The sequence below is a fragment of the Puma concolor genome, chromosome C1 (genome assembly GCF_028749965.1).
Source record: "Puma concolor isolate L17-30 chromosome C1, mPumCon1.1.hap2, whole genome shotgun sequence".
Classification (NCBI taxonomy): domain Eukaryota; kingdom Metazoa; phylum Chordata; class Mammalia; order Carnivora; family Felidae; genus Puma; species Puma concolor.
Genome location: NC_141674.1, coordinates 136,092,836 through 136,111,267, shown reverse-complemented (window position 1 = coordinate 136,111,267; position 18,432 = coordinate 136,092,836). Strand labels below are relative to the sequence as shown.

The 18,432-nt window shown below is 39.6% G+C and overlaps 1 protein-coding gene across 23 annotated transcripts in view; it reads left to right on the top strand.

Moving 5' to 3' along the window:
* The window catches only part of QTMAN (queuosine-tRNA mannosyltransferase), a 466,550-nt gene that overhangs the window by 120,250 nt on the left and 327,868 nt on the right, over positions 1 to 18,432 (top strand). For 20 of the 23 annotated variants that reach the window (XR_015255199.1, XR_015255203.1, XR_015255202.1 and 17 more), the window contains 2 exons: positions 2,864 to 2,928; positions 6,573 to 6,776. Coding sequence is in view for 19 of the 23 variants with exons in the window: in XM_086718497.1 (XP_086574623.1) it covers positions 6,598 to 6,776 (179 nt within the window). In the remaining 4 variants the exon portion in view is untranslated. The remainder of the gene's footprint in view (positions 1 to 2,863; positions 2,929 to 6,572; positions 6,777 to 18,432) is intronic. The other 3 variants (XM_086718502.1, XM_086718503.1, XM_086718501.1) reach the window with 1 other exon arrangement.

Sequence of the window (18,432 nt, the reverse complement as noted above, 5' to 3'; positions counted from 1 at the left end):
CCAAATCTTGGTTTTGGTGCATAAATCCTTAGTTCTTCATGACCACAACAGGAAACTAAAGTTGGAGCTGAAGAAATTGGAACGCTCATAGCACTGTGGGACAATGGATGAATACAGTGGGACATCATTTTCAGCATGAACCCAAGATTTTTATTTTTAATGCTGCTATTTAAGTACACACAGTAGTACACAAGTTATGATAAATGTTGGGTTGTATGCCCATTATCAAATAATGGAGTAATGATCAGTTTCCATCATGCATTATCTTTAATTCACACTAATGTTCAGGAATCTGATTCATTCCTTACTGTTAGCCAAACTTTCTTTAATTGTGTAGAATATTGCCAGGGCCTACAGTTTTAGGATTGTAAGGTTTTTACGCTGCATTAATACCAGATTGTCTTTTAGTATTCAGAGATTACATTGAGGTTCTAGGAGATAGGATGGATTTGCTATGCCTGATTTTTATGAAAAGCTTTTCAAAAATAACTTTTTGTAGGATCTGCTTACTTCTGTTCCCCCCTCCCCCCCCCCCCCACTCTACCCCTCCATATGATACTTGATTGTAGTGTAAGACTTTGAGGACACTCCTTTTAGCAAAATGTATTTTTACTATATATTCACCCTTATTAGGTTCTGTTAGGGGAATTGGTAGTGACAGGTTTCAAAGCAGAAATCTTTTTATGCTTATTTTTTAGTATATAATAAGATAATTTCAGGTACATTTTAACAACCGGGGTTTCCCTGATGAATCATTAAAATAAGTGAGTGGGCTGGAAGGTAATACTAACTTTTCTCAGTACTGCCCTATTTTACCCTGCTGGGTTATTGTGGCTTTTTAAATAGAAGCCAGCGTGTTGGAGTTGGTGGGTGGAGGTGCAGAAGGGACAGGGTCAGTAAGAAAATACCAGGTAAACCTCTGATGACCTATTGGGAAGTCCTACTCAAATTTTATTTTCCCCAACTTACGGCATTTAGTGTTTCACTTCACTGGTTTCTGCTCTGCCAAACTGAACTTTTAAAAATATTGTGTATAGCCAAATAGAAAATATATTTGGAGCAACTGATTGAAGTGTAAGGTATCAAGCCATGTGTGGATTAGCCTGTGGAATCGATTTCTCATGTGTGTGGGATTCAAACCGTTAAAACCATCATCACTGAAACCATACCTTCCTACAGCTAATAGCAGTAAGGTGTCTGTGGAATTTATTAATACAACAGTTCCTCTGATTTAAAATTATTACCTGGTATTTGGTTGGAAAATTATTTGAATATTGTAAGTAACTGAATTGACATCATATATGAAGGCTAATTATGGGTTTCTAATGTGATTTAGGTTTTGTTTTAAAAATTCACATGATGTGTTTATACTTAGCACATCTTTTTCAATAGATCATTGGCATATTGCAAATTTCCTTTCTGTCTACTGTTAAAAAAAATATCTATGGCAGCAGTTGTAACTGCTAGAGGAGGTAGACTAAAATGTAGTTCACCTTGAAAATGGCTCAGGGAATAAAGAAATTGGGTCAAGCTTAAAATAAATGCAGGTACAGTGACAAAAAGTTTTAATAAAAATTTAAAAATATTCACAGCATTGGTTTCAGGCTACTTTTGTTCTTGGTGATCTTATCAATGCATTATTAGTTTTTAATTGAGATGACACTAATGGCACTTTTTCATTTTGGTCAAAATGTTCATATGAAACATTTTTGTGATTTTTTTCACTATATGTCTGCTTTTAATCGTAAATATAAATTTTTAGAAAGGCAGACAATTCTTCAATAGATCATTTGACCTCTGGTGATCTTAAATAGAATTTGAAGTGGTTTAAAATTCCTATGTCATAGATATCACTTTGACTCATTTATATTGCCAATTTAATGTGTAGCATTTAGCCATGTATCATTAAATCATAGTATTGATAATGAATTAAACTTTCATAAAGCTTTAATAGTGTAGTAGATTCTCATTCATCTGGCATCATTGGGGAATAAAATATGCTGAAGAAATGAGTTTTTTTTTTTTTTTTTTAACGGAAGCTCACTGGGTTAAGCAGAAAAACTTAAAAGTTGATAAAAATTTATCTGACACACTTTGTATGTTCTTTTTGGGAGCAAGAATGGATTGGCCATTTACTTTTTTCTTTACATTATAAAATATTAACAGTCTAGTGTCATGCAGAAAGGACATGGGCTTTCTGATCGGTATTTGCTCCTCACATGAGAAGTTCTCTAGTTGTTGTTTTTCCTTTGAAATAAATGCCACACCCCTAATTCTGATATCCTTACTCCTCTTCTGTGGTGGTGCTTGTGATAATGCTTTAACAGATGGATGAACACTCAGGCACCTATGTAAGACCTTTGGCTGTGTCTAGGCTTGCCTACCATGTTTTGGCAAACACCTGGCCACAGCCTCAGGCTGTAAAGGAGACCCTCTCCTTGCTTCAGAGGAAGCATTTTCAGTGTTGAGGATGCTGCTCCCCAGCGTTCACTCCCTAGGAGCCATTGGTAGTGGTGCCTGATGTCTGTATCCACCTGTTCACCTGTGCTTGGGAGCATCTGTGCTGTCAGGGTGACCACCTGCAGTTTTCTGGGACTGTTGCTAAAATGAGCAAATAATGTACTCCCTTTATCTTTTAGCAAATTCCAGCATAACAGCAAAAATTCTTTTTAACAAAGTGTTTTTTTTTTTTTCCAACCTCATGCTCGTTTGTTTCAAGCAGTGCTTTCTAAAAACTCAAGCACAGCAAGAGTATTTGCACTGTTCTTTAATGTGCTATAAATGACATTTGGTTTGAATCTTATATTTAAAAATCAGCTTCCTCTCTTTTGCTTGCACCTAATGGGAATCATCTTTCTTCCAGGTTGTGCTTTAAGAAGACTATAGGGAAGAACACATTTTCTTCTTGCCACAAAAGTTGCAATAGAAGTAAGTAGGGGAACTGCCAGGATATGTCTGTCTCCACAAAACAAGCAGAACAAATTTCCATGAATCAAAGCCACTAAGTATAGTTTTCAGAGATGGTAGGACATAGTTACTCTCCCTAGAAAAATACCCAAAATGCAGGCACACCCATTGGCCACTAGAAAAATGCTCAAGTAAATGCTAGTTCAAACCTGTACATTTCACTCTTCTTACTGAGCTATTAAAGGGGTGGAAATCTACTATAGCTATAATCTTTTTTTCCCCTTTTCTATTTTTCGACCTCCCACATGCTTGGTGTTCAGTTCTGCTTACTGAATGTCTTGAATCTCTAGCAGCACCTACACATACTGCCTCCACATTGGCTTATGATTTGCAGATAACTCATGATTCAGACCCATAAGAAACATTTGTAAATATATGGCATGATATGTGCTCTAGATTAATCATGAAAAGGAGCAAAGGACTAAAGAATACAGAAAGCCTTTTTTCCCTTCTAATATTGATGTTGCTTTCTTTGAGGTTATATGAGTGAAATATTCTTTGGAGTGGCTTAGATCACATTCCATCACTTGGGGAAATATCTCAGGTCATTTTTACAATAACCTTTATCTCTTAAAAATTTGTTTTTAATGTTTATTTATATTTGAGAGAGAGAGAGAGAGAGAGAGAGAGAGAGAGTGGGGGAGGGGCAGAGAGAGAGGGAGACACAGAATCTGAAACAGGCTCCAGGCTCTGCTGTCAGCACAGAGCCTGATGCGGGGCTTGAACTCACGAACCGCGAGATCATGACCTGAGCTGAAGTCGGACGCTTAACCAACTGAGCCACCCACACACCCCTACGACAACCTTTTAAGGATATACAGGGCATAGACACCTTAGTGTGATTAAATCAGAGGAAATAAACCTAGATAGAGATATATGTGGTATGATCTAGTAAGCAAATTAATGTTAACTGCTTTTAGTCTGTCTTAGAACCTTTGATATAATTTTCAAGATTGCCTTATACTGTTCTCTTGGTTAACTTTGTAGAAGGTTCCATTATTTGAAGGATTAATGACTACCATTTTCTTAAATTTATCTTATTGAACATTGCATTTATTAGACGTAGTCTCCAACTGGCCTGAAAAAAACCAAGCTTCTGCATAGCTCAGCCCCTGAGCTAACTTCTTCCCACAATACCTGTGGGGCTCTCACATTCTTATTTGAAATACAAGCTGCTGATGATGAATGAGTAACACTCACTGTACTTCAAATGCTTATGTGTATCCACCTTTCCCACTGTCCTTGGTTGAGAGGTGACCGTGATTGAAAATTACTGATTTTAAAATGTAGGAGAATTCAAAGATATCTTTCCCCCTTAAGTAAGATGATTTGTACTAATACTGGGAGGGGCAAAATATCTTATTACTGTCTGTTAGTTACTATGCTTCAATTTTATCTTCACAGCACACCTCTGAGGTTGGTATTGTTATTCCCATTTTAGAGAAGGCAAGACTGAGTCCTACAGCCTTGGGTAACTTGCCCAAGTCATTCAGCTCTAAGGCACATTGCTGAGCTTCAGACTTGTATCTCCCTGGCCGCAAGGTTCATGTCTTTTCCACCGAGGAACACCGCTTCTTATTCTGTAGATGACTGAAATATGTACTTGTATATTTTTCTCCAAAAATGCTCAATGGAAGATTCAGACATCAAGAACTAAGCTTTTTTTCACTCTAGTTGTTTCTTTGAGAACCATCTGAGACTTTTTGCTTTGAAATGCAATGTTAAGTAGGCATTGCTTTGATTGAGCAAGGTGAAGTAGAGTTTTATTAATGAAAAGCAACATTGAGTTGTTGAGACTAATAATTTTGTGGAACAACATTATTAAGAAAAGCAATATTCTGTTTAATGAATGGTGTTTACTTAAATCATAAAGGAAAATTAAAAAATCTGGAATATTTTTTAAACAGTGTAGTATTTATGTACAGAGTGATGTTTCTTCCTTACTTCTTACAGGAAATAGCATATAATTTGAAATGTATGTGGACTTTTTTTACATTCACACATATTTTTATTTCTCTGAGCACATTAACAAAAGTCATTTTATTAAACCAAAAAATTGCTTTGATAGCTAACTCTCTGCGATGAAAATTTTGCCAAGTCTTTAGTTTTATTATTTATTTATTTAATGCTTATTCATTTATGAGAGAGAGAGAGACAGACAGACAGAATAGAATATGAAGTAGGCTGCAGGCTCTGAGCTGTCAGCAGAGAGCCCAATTTGGGGCTCGAACCCACAAACTGCAAGAACGTGACCTGAGCTGAAGTCGGAAGCTTAACCAACTGAGCCACCCAGGAGCCCCAAATTTTACTATCTTTAATAACAGCATTACTTTATCTCTCTTGATGGGATGGTTGTTTACAGAAAGGTTGTAGAAGCCTTGCTGGTTCATAGGCATATAGCTTTACTCCACTTTGTTGGTTTACCTTTGCAGGTGGGATATTGGTGATAGTGGGAAGTGGTCAAGATACATGCAGTGTGTCAAGAAATTGTATCCTAAGATTTTTAATACTAGAGAATTGAGATGTGAATATGAATGTGCTTTCTTCCTCTTTTCTTTATTTTTGAGAGAGAGAGAGAGAAAGAGAGAGAGAAAACTTGTGCGGGCGGGGGAGGGGCAGACAGCGAGGGAGACAGAATCTGAAGCAGGCTCCAGGCTCGGAGCTGTCAGCACAGAGCCCGATACGGGGCTCAAACTCATGAACTGCGAGATCATGACCTGAGTCCAAGTCAGATGCTTAATCGACTGAGCCTCCCAGGTGCCCCATGTGCTTTTTTTGGTTAAATATGGTTCACTGGGGGCAGTGATAGCTGGTGAATTGAAAGGTGAATTAATATGAGAGTGACAGAGTCAGAAAATTTCTGAGTTGAAAAGGTCCTCACAAATGAAGGGCTCTTGGAGTGGAAGTCATAGGAGATGAGTTCAGTGACTGTCTGAGAGTAGTAGAGCTCTAGGCCAACCACTTCTGTGGTTACTGAGTCAGGGTCGAAGCCATTCCAACCAGGAAGTGAGTGATCATAGCAGGAGAGGGCTTTAAACTTCCTGGGGTTGGAGAAAAAACGGAGTCATTGTGGAAGCAATCTTAGGGCATGAGGAAAACAGAAAAATAAGCATCCGTTATTTCCTCTTATTAACAAAAATGATGTAAAGGTATTGATTACAAAAATATAAATCCTAAGCATTAATACACTTTTTAAAAAAGTGGGACATAGGGGCGCCTGGGTGGCGCAGTCGGTTAAGCGTCCGACTTCAGCCAGGTCACGATCTCGCGGTCCGTGAGTTCGAGCCCCGCGTCAGGCTCTGGGCTGATGGCTCAGAGCCTGGAGCCTGTTTCCGATTCTGTGTCTCCCTCTCTCTCTGCCCCTCCCCCGTTCATGCTCTGTCTCTCTCTGTCCCAAAAATAAATAAACGTTGAAAAAAAAAATTTAAAAAAAAAAAAAAAAAAAAAAAAAAGTGGGACATGCATATTTAAAAAAAATAAGTGTCTTTAAATTACTTGTATTTGCTTTTTGGGTACACTATTTTAACTTCTTTTTATTTAAAAATATCTTTATAAACACACACATATATATGTTGGAACAAATATTTTTTTTGCTTATTATTTAGAATCTGTGAAGTCTTAAAAGGACCGATGAGTATTCTCATCATTGAAGCGTTCTATGGAGGGTCCCATAAACAGCTGGTGGATCTGCTCCAAGAAGAGTTAGAAGATTGTGTCCTTTATTCCCTTCCTGCAAAGAAATGGCATTGGAGAGCGCGCACATCGGCTTTATACTTCTCCCAGAATATTCCCATCAGTGAACAGTACAGGTAATCAGAGCTCAGGCTGCGTTGTCAGCCTGTTTTTAATGTACTTGTTGTGAGGATGTTGCTTCTCTGTCAGCGTCTAGGAGATTTTCTCCAGCCATGGAATTGGTCAGTCTGACTAAGGACATGTCCCTTTAGACACAGTAGAGCAGCAGGGTACATTTTACACTCTGAGGACATCGGCTAGTAGGAAAATGGCCTCATTTTGAACCTACAAGCCTTTGCTCATTTGTCTTGTGATTTTATCATATGCACGTGTGTGGGTGTGGATGACATTTTTGGCCTGAGAGAAGAGTTGATCTTGGGCATGTTTGTTGTTGTTGTTGTTCCATAAGCTCCAGTGTCTCTTTTAGTGAGTGTGCTGTTTTAGTTTAGTTTATTGTGTCTGCTCTGTGCTAGGAGCTGAGGTTGAAAAGACGGAGGTGACCAAGATCTGCGCCCTTGAAGCTTTCAAGACTGTTGAGGTAGAGATAGACAGGCACGTGCAATGTGAGCATGAGAAAATGGAGGAGTTGGTTTTGATGTTACGAAGTAGGAACACGGTGTGGAGTTGGTAACCTTTGCCTAAAGGATGAATAGATTATGGGGACACAGGACTCAGTTGTGAATTCTGGTTTATCAGGAAGTGCGAAGTAGGGGTGCCTATCAGAGATTCTTATGGGACACACTGGAAAGATGGATGAGAAATACTGATTGCATCTGGTGAGGGCCAAGTAGAGTACTGAACATCCCTATCTCCCTATTGTATCCATATTTATGGCCATGTGTCTCCTGCTTGTTAAACAGTGGAAGATTATCCTACTGTGGTTTATGTACCTGTTGTTCCTACCAATCTGGGCCCTTCTGTGTAGGGCTGCATTGGTTTAAGCAGGAGTGGGGAGTGCCAGGCTGATAACGCAGTTAGGGCAGACAGGTTGTTAGAGAGAGGACATGACTGTCGTGCTCACCTTCCCTTCAGCAGCCATGTCTGTCTTGCTTGTAGGTGGGGCAATCACTAGGGAGACAAGACCTTGGGATTTAAATGTAGGTTGCTGTTCTTAGTAGTCATTTGGGGGATTCAGAGAATACCCCGTTTGGCGGATGAAAACCATGCCTCATGTCTGAGAATTCAGATTATCAGGTAGAATAACAGTGAGCGCTCAAGTCACTTTGCTTGGGATTATAAAGGTAAAATGCTGTTTGAGGGACAAAAATATTGTGTATTTTTCTAATCGAAAGTGTATTTTTCCTTATATAATTCAGTGATTTGTATTCTGATATCAATAAGTGAATATCGTTCACGAACAGTATTAGAAATTTCAATGAGTGTATCAATATAAAAGTTTTAAAGGCAATGGTAAGACGGTTGCTGTGTTAAAACCTGACTGTTTATAGTTGCTTTCACATCTCATTTAATTGTGTTTTCACAGCACCAATTGTATTATATTACTTAAGGTCACGTAATCTGGTTAGTTTCATGGCACATTTTCATTTAACGTTACCATTTGATACAATACATTTCTACAACGATTTGAACATTGAAATGAACCATTTCTCTGTCTGCTGTTAGATTTCATTTTGATTATGCAGTTTTTCAGAATGAAATGACTGTATCACAGATATATGTGTACGGATAGCATGCACACACACACACACACACACACACACACACACACACACACACACTCCTGTGCCTGTGGCTTCTCCGCTCCCTGTGAGGACTGAAGGATCTGAGGTGAAACATCACGTTGCTCTTTGAAGCAGTCTTGCTTGGGAGGTCAGTTTCTGAAAGATTGTGATGTAAAGTTTTACTCCCTGATGGCCACAACCAACAGGTCCTAACAGCGCTATCTAAGATCTTTCAAGGTCGGTCACCGCAAGACATCACCGCGGCTGTGCAGTTCACTGCATTACTCTAATCAGACTTCACTGAAAGATACCTCACCAGTTGAACTTACAGTTGTATTTGACCAATGATAACTTATCTACTCTTTTTGAATACTTTTGGAAAAAATAGCAACAGCTGAAAACTTACACTAAGTTAAAAAAAATATGCTCACTCAATCCTGCATGGAAGTACAAGGAGAGTCTTTTGTTACACCAGATAAACTGATCTCTGTGGAGATTTTTTTTTTTTTTTTTTTCAACGTTTATTTATTTTGGGGACAGAGAGAGACAGAGCACGAACGGGGGAGGGGCAGAGAGAGAGGGAGACACAGAATCGGAAACAGGCTCCAGGCTCCGAGCCATCAGCCCAGAGCCCGATGCGGGGCTCGAACTCCCGGACCGCGAGATCGTGACCTGGCTGAAGTCGGACGCTTAACCGACTGCGCCACCCAGGCGCCCCTCTCTGTGGAGATTTTTAAAGATATGAAGGGTACCTGGGCGGCTCAGTCAAGTGAATGTTTAACTCTTGATTTCCACTCAGGTCACGATTCCAGGGTCGTGGGATCACCCCCCGAGTTGGGCTCTGTGCTGAGCATCGGAGCCTGCTTAGGATTCTCTCTCTCTCTTTCTCTCTCTCTCTCTTAAAAACACAAAGCACAAAGTAACTTTTGGAGAGCCAGGTGAATCAGTCAGTTAGATGTTGGACTCTTGATTTTGGCTCAGGTTGTGGCTGAGATCGTAAGATCGAGCCCATGTTCAGCTCTGCACTCGGCGTGGAGCCTGCTTGGGATTCTCTCTCTCTCTCTCTCTCTCTCTCTCTCTCTCTCTCTCTCTCACCTGCTCCCTCTCCCTCTCCCCCCCTCTCTTTCTCTCTCCCTCTTTACTCCTTCCCTGCTTGAGCATATGCTCTCTCTCTCTCTAAAATAAAATAAAGATATGAAAAGTTTTTGTTTTTTAGTTACTCTATTTATTTGGCAAATGAAATCCTCAAAATTCATAAAGCACCGTTATTACCTACTATGCAAAATTACTCTAAACAGGTAGGGACTGTGTCTAATGAGAAACACCCTGAATGTAGGTACATGTGTTACTTTTCTCAGCTTCTGTACATGTAGTCATTAATGTTGTGAGCTTATTATCCAGAAATTATTTTATTACTCAAGGAATAAATGCTTCATCCCAATTACTCAGTTTGATTCTGCTTTATCCTGACAGCTGAAAGAATACATCGTGATTCACACTTGGAGCTGTTTAATTTTATCAGAGGTTACAAAAACCCTAAAAGTTATTTTTCTTAAAAGTGGTTGGTAATTATTATTTCATTGGTTATATTAGAGTTTTGCCTTCTGGAAACTGTGGAATGCAGAAAAGTGTTTTTGAGGATGGGCCTTAAATTTTGTGTTCTGAAATGTATGAGTCATTTGTCCCAAGAGTGGTATTTCGACTTTCTTGGATATACCTAGACTAGGCATCGAAGATACTGTATGTATTTTCTTCTTCGTGCAGTATCTTTACTGAACTGAAACGATCACTGTTACTGAAAATCATTTTTTCACTCTCAGCTGCTTACAATTGTATTCTTCATTCCATCTGAGGTATTGTGGCAGATTCTCATCATTGGCCACTTGACAGCCCTTCTTCCTTGTTAATCACACTATTCTTTGGAGTGGCGAAGTACCCCCTGGGAGTGAAGCATGATTGACCTGAGTTCGTCATTATGATCCTGTTCTCTGCCCAGTTTTCCCCGCTTTCCTCGTGGTTAGTGCTAGACAGTCACTAGGTTTTGGCAAATTAGATTTAAGTGGATGACTTCTGGGGGTTCTTCCAAAAAAGTTTGTTTTGTTTTGCTTTTAGTTATGGAAGGAGAAAGCCATTTTCCTTTCCTGTGTATGACAGTGGTTGTGCTGTCTACAACCGTGAGGTGACAGGATGAGGACAAAGTGCCTGGGGTCCCAAAAATGGCTGATGGAAGGCTGGACAGAGCACGGATTAGACTTCCATTTTGAACAATAGAGCCACCTAGACACCTGAAAACCCAGCATGTCTAAAACATCTGGAAATGATTCATGAAGTGTAACATTTCCTTTTAAGTCCATAGCTGAGCAAAGTAAGAGAGGATCTGAAGAAGGATCTGGAAATTAGAGTGGTAGCTGGCCTTGAAGCTGTGGTTGCCTCGTTTTCATAAAGGAGTTGACATAACTGGTTAACTTAGTTATGTTACATTCTGAAATGAAATATCATGCAGCTCTGACCTGAATTAGGAAACTTTCTGTGTCTCTTATGGGAACCTCTCTAAGATCTTTTCGGTGACGAAAAGTAATGTGCCAAACAATGTTATTAGGTATTGTCTTTGGTATAAAGAAAGGAGGTGATCAGAACAATACAGTGGAAGAGTATACGGGAAATGAGTACACACAGTAGTGTGAATATCATGGTGGCAGAGGATGTCATTGCCCACCTGTGCCCCTCCGACCTTTCCCTTTCGGTGTGCTCCGGCCAGCTTCCCACTGCTGGCATCTCTTTGCCTGAGGGAGCCGTGCTTTGCCAGTGCGTGCAGCAGGCTGGGAGCAGCCCTCCACACGTGACCTTCACCCCTTGGATGAGATCATTCTGAAGTGTGTGCAGAAGAGTAAGCACTCACAAGGATTCCTTAAACACCCTGTACGTCAGAAACTGTGCAGGCGTGATTCCACATAACTCCCGGGTCACAGAAGAAATTGTAATGGACAGTACAAAATGGGACTGGATGATAATGAACATATTGTATATCACAGGGCAGGTTGTATCTAAATTGACAGTCACAGCCACATCATCTTTAATAAATTTATTTTTGTTAATTTTTAATTGTGCTATGCAGGCCTCAAAAGCTTGTGGTTCAGAGCAGGGACCCTCTTACTTGAATCTAGGAGTGGTATTGGGAAGAAAAGAATAAGAAGGAAGAAAAATAGTGAAGTTGGAAGCAGATTTCATAGTGGAGATGAAAAAACTAAGAGTTGATTTGAGATAATAAAATAGATAAACACAGGCATGTTTTTGTTTTGTCTTGTTTTGTTTTTTTAAAGGCACAAACAATTTTTGGAATGACAAAAATACAACTACTGATACGGCACAGATCAATAAAAAGGGGAAATGCTCTTAAGAGTCTTATGTTAATAGAGCTGAAACCTTACATGAAATAGTGAATTTCTTAGAAAAACAGAACTTACAAAAACTCCTAAAATGAAACAGAAAGTCTGAATGGAATTCTAATCATCAGAGATGCTGCTGCATTAGCTCAGAGTCTACATGACGGAGGCTGAGTCCCCGTATTGGGTTGGTTTACTGCACTAGTACCACCCTGCCTCTTTCTACACTTGCGTTACTTGAGATGGAGTGTCTAGGTTTTTAGGTTTTCTGTTTCCTGATAGTCATAAAATCCTAACTGTTAATAGATGTTGATTATCATTATGATACCTTTTCCTTCCCTACCCTGACCCCTTCCCCCCTCCCCCTCCTTTTTAATGTCCAAGGAGGGGTGAGGAAAGCAAATAGTTGGGTAAGAATTAAATTGAATGAAAGCTCACTTGGGTGAAGGAATGCATCGAGTAAAATTAAAGCTTTCAGTGATATGTGGCTATTGATACCTTTGTTATGATTTGCCATAATCTTTAATGGTACCATGACTGTGGCCTTTTACTAAGCAAATTCTCTTTCAAGGACTGTGTCTTTTTTTTCCCACAAATGAACTATTCTCTGCAAAACATTGAATGTAACTTTCTGTGGGAAAATGAACATTTTTAGCTGATATGAACTGTGTATGCTTGTTGTTTGTAGTTAGCCCTTGTGAATAAAGGCATGGCTACACTAGTGGGTATAGGTGAATCAGTACAGCAGGTGGTGGTTTCTCAAACAATTCTTTTGTAAATTAGTAATTTAAATTATTCCTTGCTTGACAGTTATGGCTTATTTTGACTTGTTACCTTTTCTTAAAAGTATAACTTTCTGAATAATATATTACTACTTTAATCATGAAACATTCTTTTATTAAAATATACCTTTCTGAGTAATTTGATATAATTTTAGTCATGTAAACACCTTTTTTAATGATTATTTTTTAATTTAAATCCAAGTAGTTAACATATAGTGTAATAATGATTTCAGGAATAGAATTTAGTGATTCTTCACTTACATACAATACCCAGTGCTCATCCCAACAAGTGCCCTCTTTAATGGCCATAGCCCATTTAGCCTGTTTATTCTCTGTATTTACAAATCTATTATGGTTTGTCTCCCTCTCTGTTTTTATCTTATTTTTGCTTCTCTTCCCCCATGTTCATCTGTTTTGTTTCTTAAATTCCACAGATGAGTGAAATAGACAAATACCTTTTTCTGACTGACTTATTTCTCTTAGCATAATACACTCTAGTTCAATCCACATTGTTACAGATGGCAAGATTTTATTGTTTTTGACATCCGAGTAATATTCCTGTGTGTGTGTGTGTGTGTGTGTGTGTGTACCACAGCCTCTTTTTTTTAATGTGTTGTTTGATAACTTTTACATTTATTCATTTATGTTGAGAGAGAGAGAGAGAGAGAGAGATTGAGATTGCAAGTGGGGAAGGGGCAGAGAGAGGGAGAGACAGAATCCCAAGCAGGCTCTGCACTGTCAGCACAGAGCCTGACATGGGGCTCAAACTCATGAACCATGAGGTCATGACCTGATTTGAGATCAAGAGTCGGACACTTAACTGACTGAGCCACCCAGGCTCTCCCCACATCTTCTTTATCCATTCTTCAGTCGATGTACATTTGGGCTCTTTCCATACTTTGGCTATTGTTGATAATAGTGCTGCTATAAACATTGGAGTGCATGTGCCCCTTCGAATCAGCATTTTTATATCCTTTGGGTAAATACCTAGTAGTGCAATTGCTGAGTCGTAGGGTAGTTCTATTTTTAATTTGTTGAGGAGGCTCCATACTGTTTTCCAGAGTGGCTGCATCAGTTTGCATTCCCATCATCAGTGCAAAAGGGTTCCTGTTCCTCTACATCCTCACCAACTTCTGTCATTGCCTGACTTGTTAATGTGAGCCATTCTGACAGGTGTGAGGTGGTATCTCATTGTGGTTTTGATTTCTCTTTCCCTGATGCTGAGCGATGTTGAGCATCTTTTTATGTGTCTGTTAGTCATCTGGATGTCTTCTTTGGAGAAGTGTCTCTTCATGTCTTCTACCCATTTCTTCACTGGATTATTTGTTTTTTGGGTATTGAGTTTGATAAGTTTTTTTATGGATTTTGGATACTAACCCTTTTTCTGATATGTCATGTGTAAATATCTTCTCCTATTCCGCCAAATGCCTTTTAGTTTTGCTGATTTTTTCCTTTGCTGTGCAGAAGCTTTTTATTTTAATGAGGTCCCAATAGTTCATTTTTGCTTTTGTTTCCTTGCTCTGGGGACATGTTGAGTAAGAAGTTGCTGTGGCTGAGGTCAAAGAGGTTGTTCCCTGTTTTCTCCTCTAGATTTTGATGACTTCCTGTCTTATGGTATGGTCAACACCTTTTTATTAGTGTGTGACATACTGGGAGTATAAAAGTAAACAATGACTTAATAAGGATTTGTAGGTGAGTGAATTTATAGATGAGGTTTGGTTTAGATAGTGGCATCATTTTATGTCTCTGTAGTAATCAGAACACAATTTAATGGAATTAAATGATAGTAATAATAGCTAACATATTGAACACTTACCATGTGGTAGATATTCTACAATCCCAGAAACTAGATATGGTTTTCCTGGTTTTACAGAAGAGGAAACTGAAGCTCAGAAAAATCAGATTATTTGCACTGGTCACACAGTCAGGTTAGTGGTGGGTATGCATTTGGAGCCCAAGTCTGACCATTTGCAGAGGCCATACACTGTTCTCTGTAAGCCCATGCTCTCAACCACTGTGCTATCTTAATTCCCTGCCCAAGCAAACTAAACTAATGAAGGAAATTAAACCTACGTACCTCCTGATTATAAATATATGAATAAAGTTTATTATCAGAAGTAGGTGTTGTGCTTCTCCTGGTCTTTAGAAGAATTATAGTTCTTGGTTCTTGCTGGAGGCTGGAGGTTGGAAACCAGGAGCCTTTTTATGTTTGTGACTCTGTGGTGTTCTCATTTTTCCTCAGGGCATTTGCTCTTTAGTCATCATCTTTGTTGCTATTGCTGTTGTTGTTGTTGTTTTTAAGTGTATTTATGTATTTTGAGGTGGGGGAGGGGCAGAGAGAGAGAGGGACAGAGAGAGAATCTCAAGCAGGCTCTACGCTGTCAGCACAGAGCCAGATTCAGGGCTCGAACTCGCAAATCATGAGATCATGACCTGAGTCGAAATCCAGAGTCAGAGGCTTAACCAGCTGAGCCACCCAGGCACTTCTGCTCTTTAGTTTTTGGCCACAGAAGTTTTATTTATTTATTTATTTAAAAAAAAATTTTTTTTTTCAACATTTATTTATTGTTGGGACAGAGAGAGACAGAGCATGAACGGGGGAGGGGCAGAGAGAGAGGGAGACACAGAATCGGAAACAGGCTCCAGGCTCTGAGCCATCAGCCCAGAGCCTGACGCGGGGCTCGAACTCACGGACCGCGAGATCGTGACCTGGCTGAAGTCGGATGCTTAACCAACTGCGCCACCCAGGCGCCCCTTGGCCACAGAAGTTTTAAGTCATTTGAATTTTCTTCTTTTGAAATCCAAATAAAAAACAACATTTGATGCTGTGTAAAAATCACAGGGTAGACTCATGAATACAAAAATTGAATTTTTTAGGACACTTACCTGCAGTCCTAAGTTATCCTCAAACTGGCTTACTGTGAAGTTCTCTACTTAGTTTATGAACTTAGCTACAGGCAGCACTCTAGTACGGTCTTGCTCACGTCCGTCGTATCATTACTGGTTGTATGCACTTGGGATTCGGATAATGTTCCCACACTATGTAAATAATACTGTCATTGGGTACAGTGTAGCATCCCATAATCTCACCAGTATGTGACTGCTCCATTTATGTGAATTAGCCTCAAGCTTCCCCATCTCTGTTGCCCACTTCACCGGCTTCCCTATCATGTACTTCCCAATCATGGGATTCTTTTTTGGTTTGTTCTCCTACCAACCTTGCTGTCCTATCCAGACAGTGCACACCACAGCTTTCCAGAAGTCATATGGTACTTAGAACTTCGTCCACAATATGTGATCTTGGTGAACCCTTCTGCTTCACAGTATTTTTCAGTTTAGCCGTCTGAACTTCATGTTGAAAATGTTGCTGACCACACTATAAAAAGAGAATAATCTTGCACACCAAATAACTTCCCATCCCATGAGTCTCTGTCTGTCTGCCTCTGTTTTCTCTTTCTGCTCACTCCCTTCTCTCTCTCTCTCTCTCTCTCTCTCTCTCTCTCTCTCTCTCTCCTCTACACACACAGGTGCACACACACAAATGACTACTCTTAATTGCCCTAGCAACATCTTCACTGCAAAACTGGAAATTAACCCTGTTACCATGCTTCCTAAAGTTTCGTTATCATGCTTCATCTTTTCTACTTTTCTTTACATTCTTTTGTTAGTGTTTTTAAGAAGTAAAATATTCCAGTATCAGAAAAAAAAATCTTATTGTGGAGTTTGTAGTTTATTCTCACCACAGTCTGCTAAATCAAAAGTGTTTGCATAGTTAGCAGCATGCATTGTGAACCCACTGCTTCCAAGGAGCCGAGCATGGCAGTTCAACGTCACGTAGAGTGTATATTTTTAATATGCCTTGTAGCTTATTTAAAAAAATCACATGTAGGAGTCTATACAACCCCCATGTAAAGGTACCTAAAGATACAAGGCATCTTTTCTAAGAGACTCTACATCTTAAAGACCGTTAGAGTAAGTCTCCTATATATTTACCCTTTGAAATTTGACAACTATATTTTAGAAGATATACTGGATGTGTATTACACTTTTACGGAGGAGAGAAAATCATGCTTTTTAATGAAGGAAATTGAAAAGTCAGAAAAACCCCAACACCCCCAAATGGATACAGTAGGTACTATTGTATAAAAGAGCTGTGGCTACAGAGGAAGGACCTTCATAATTTTGCTTTTAGAAGCAATGAGCTTATTTTTGACCTAATACTCAAAACTGTGAGTCTGATCTTAGAGTGCTTCTAACCTAGTTACTGTTAGGTGTTGGGTGTCTTCATTATGGTTTATCTTCATAGCATGGAAAAGCCTTCAGGAAATGAAAGACATTTTTATTGTACTTCCATTCCCAACATTTTTTATTTGTTTATATTGGAGACAGTTTCTCTGCTTTTATCGAGGTCTTAGTCAATGAAAATATGTTTTGCTTCTGGAGCTCTATAGGGTGTGCACGGGTATTAGTCTCTGACTTACTGTGTTTGGAGCCTCTACAGCTATGGTGTAGGTACTCTGTTACCCTTGCCTTCTCCTAAGCCTCCCCTTTTAGGGAAGCTTTTATGTTTGCCTATTCCCTTGAGGTCAGGTTTGGCTTCCTAGCTGCCTTTGGACACATTGTCCTATCCGTTAAATGAGTAATTCTTGTCCAACTGTCCTTTGTTTATGCTCCTCTGTGGTTCACTCACATGATGGACCTGATGGTCTCCTGACCAGCCAGCCCACAGAGATACCCTGTAGGCGGAAGGCAGGAGCTGAATCAGGCGTCGTGCTCACAAAAGAGCATTCTTCTATCTTTCATCCTTCTATCTTTCTAAAGAACATAATCCTATATTCTAGTGAGTTTCTTCTTAAATGGTCTCTCCTGTATTTCTATTTGTTCACGATCTCATGCTGATAATAAAAAAATAACACTCCCCCATTTTAGGAGAAGTCCCAGGTGACTGAATATATATAATGGAGAAGACTAGGAGAGGGATGGTTTGGCCAGAACCGTGCCCCCCCCCCCCACTAGTTATCTTTTGGCTTTTTTCTAAGCTTGTTTCCAATTTTTTTTTTTTTTTTTATCAATATTTATTAAGAGACAGTGCCAAAAAAAAAAAAAAAAAAAAAAGAGAGAGAGAGAGAGACAGTGCCTACACTAGCACTGGTTAATGAAAACCACACTTGGCAAATCCGGACATAGTAAGCGTTTAGTAAAGTCTGTTGACTGAAAGAACGCTTAATGCCTTTATCCGCTTTTTGTACTCATAGCGTTGAGGAAATAATCCCTGATTGAAAACCATCCGGGACTTCGAGCTACGTGTGTTAAAAATCCAGATTACACACTGGGCTTGCTGGGCCCTGCCGGCCTCTGCAGCCTTATCTCCCACCCCTGCCATCTCATTGGAGTCCGCTGTAGTAGCTGCAGGGGCCTTGTTCCCTCGCTCTGAAACCTCAAGCTCTTTCCTGCCTCAGGTTCTGCTACTACTTACTGCGCTCTGAGCTGGCAGCTAAGTCTCACCCCCTCACCATACCCTTTGCTTACTTTTCCCCCCTGTCTTTCAAGTTCTGACCGAAAATTGCGCCTCCTCAGAGAGGCCCGCGCTGACCACCTATCTAAAACAAGCCCTCTTATTTCTGTATGCTTTTTCTCTCCTCTGTAATAACATTGTATATAATTTGTAATTATTTTGTTTGTTAGATTTCGTTTCTTTTTTCATTATGCTGCAAGTTTCAGAATGACAAGCCTCGTGTTAGTCTTTTTTACCACTTTTATCCCCGGGACCTAACATGCCGCCTGGCAGATAGCTGCTACTGAGTAAATATGCTTGAATGAATGATTTCATGCCTGTGGGTTTGAAAATGCAAACAAAATATGGCTGCAGTTGACTTTCCTCAACTG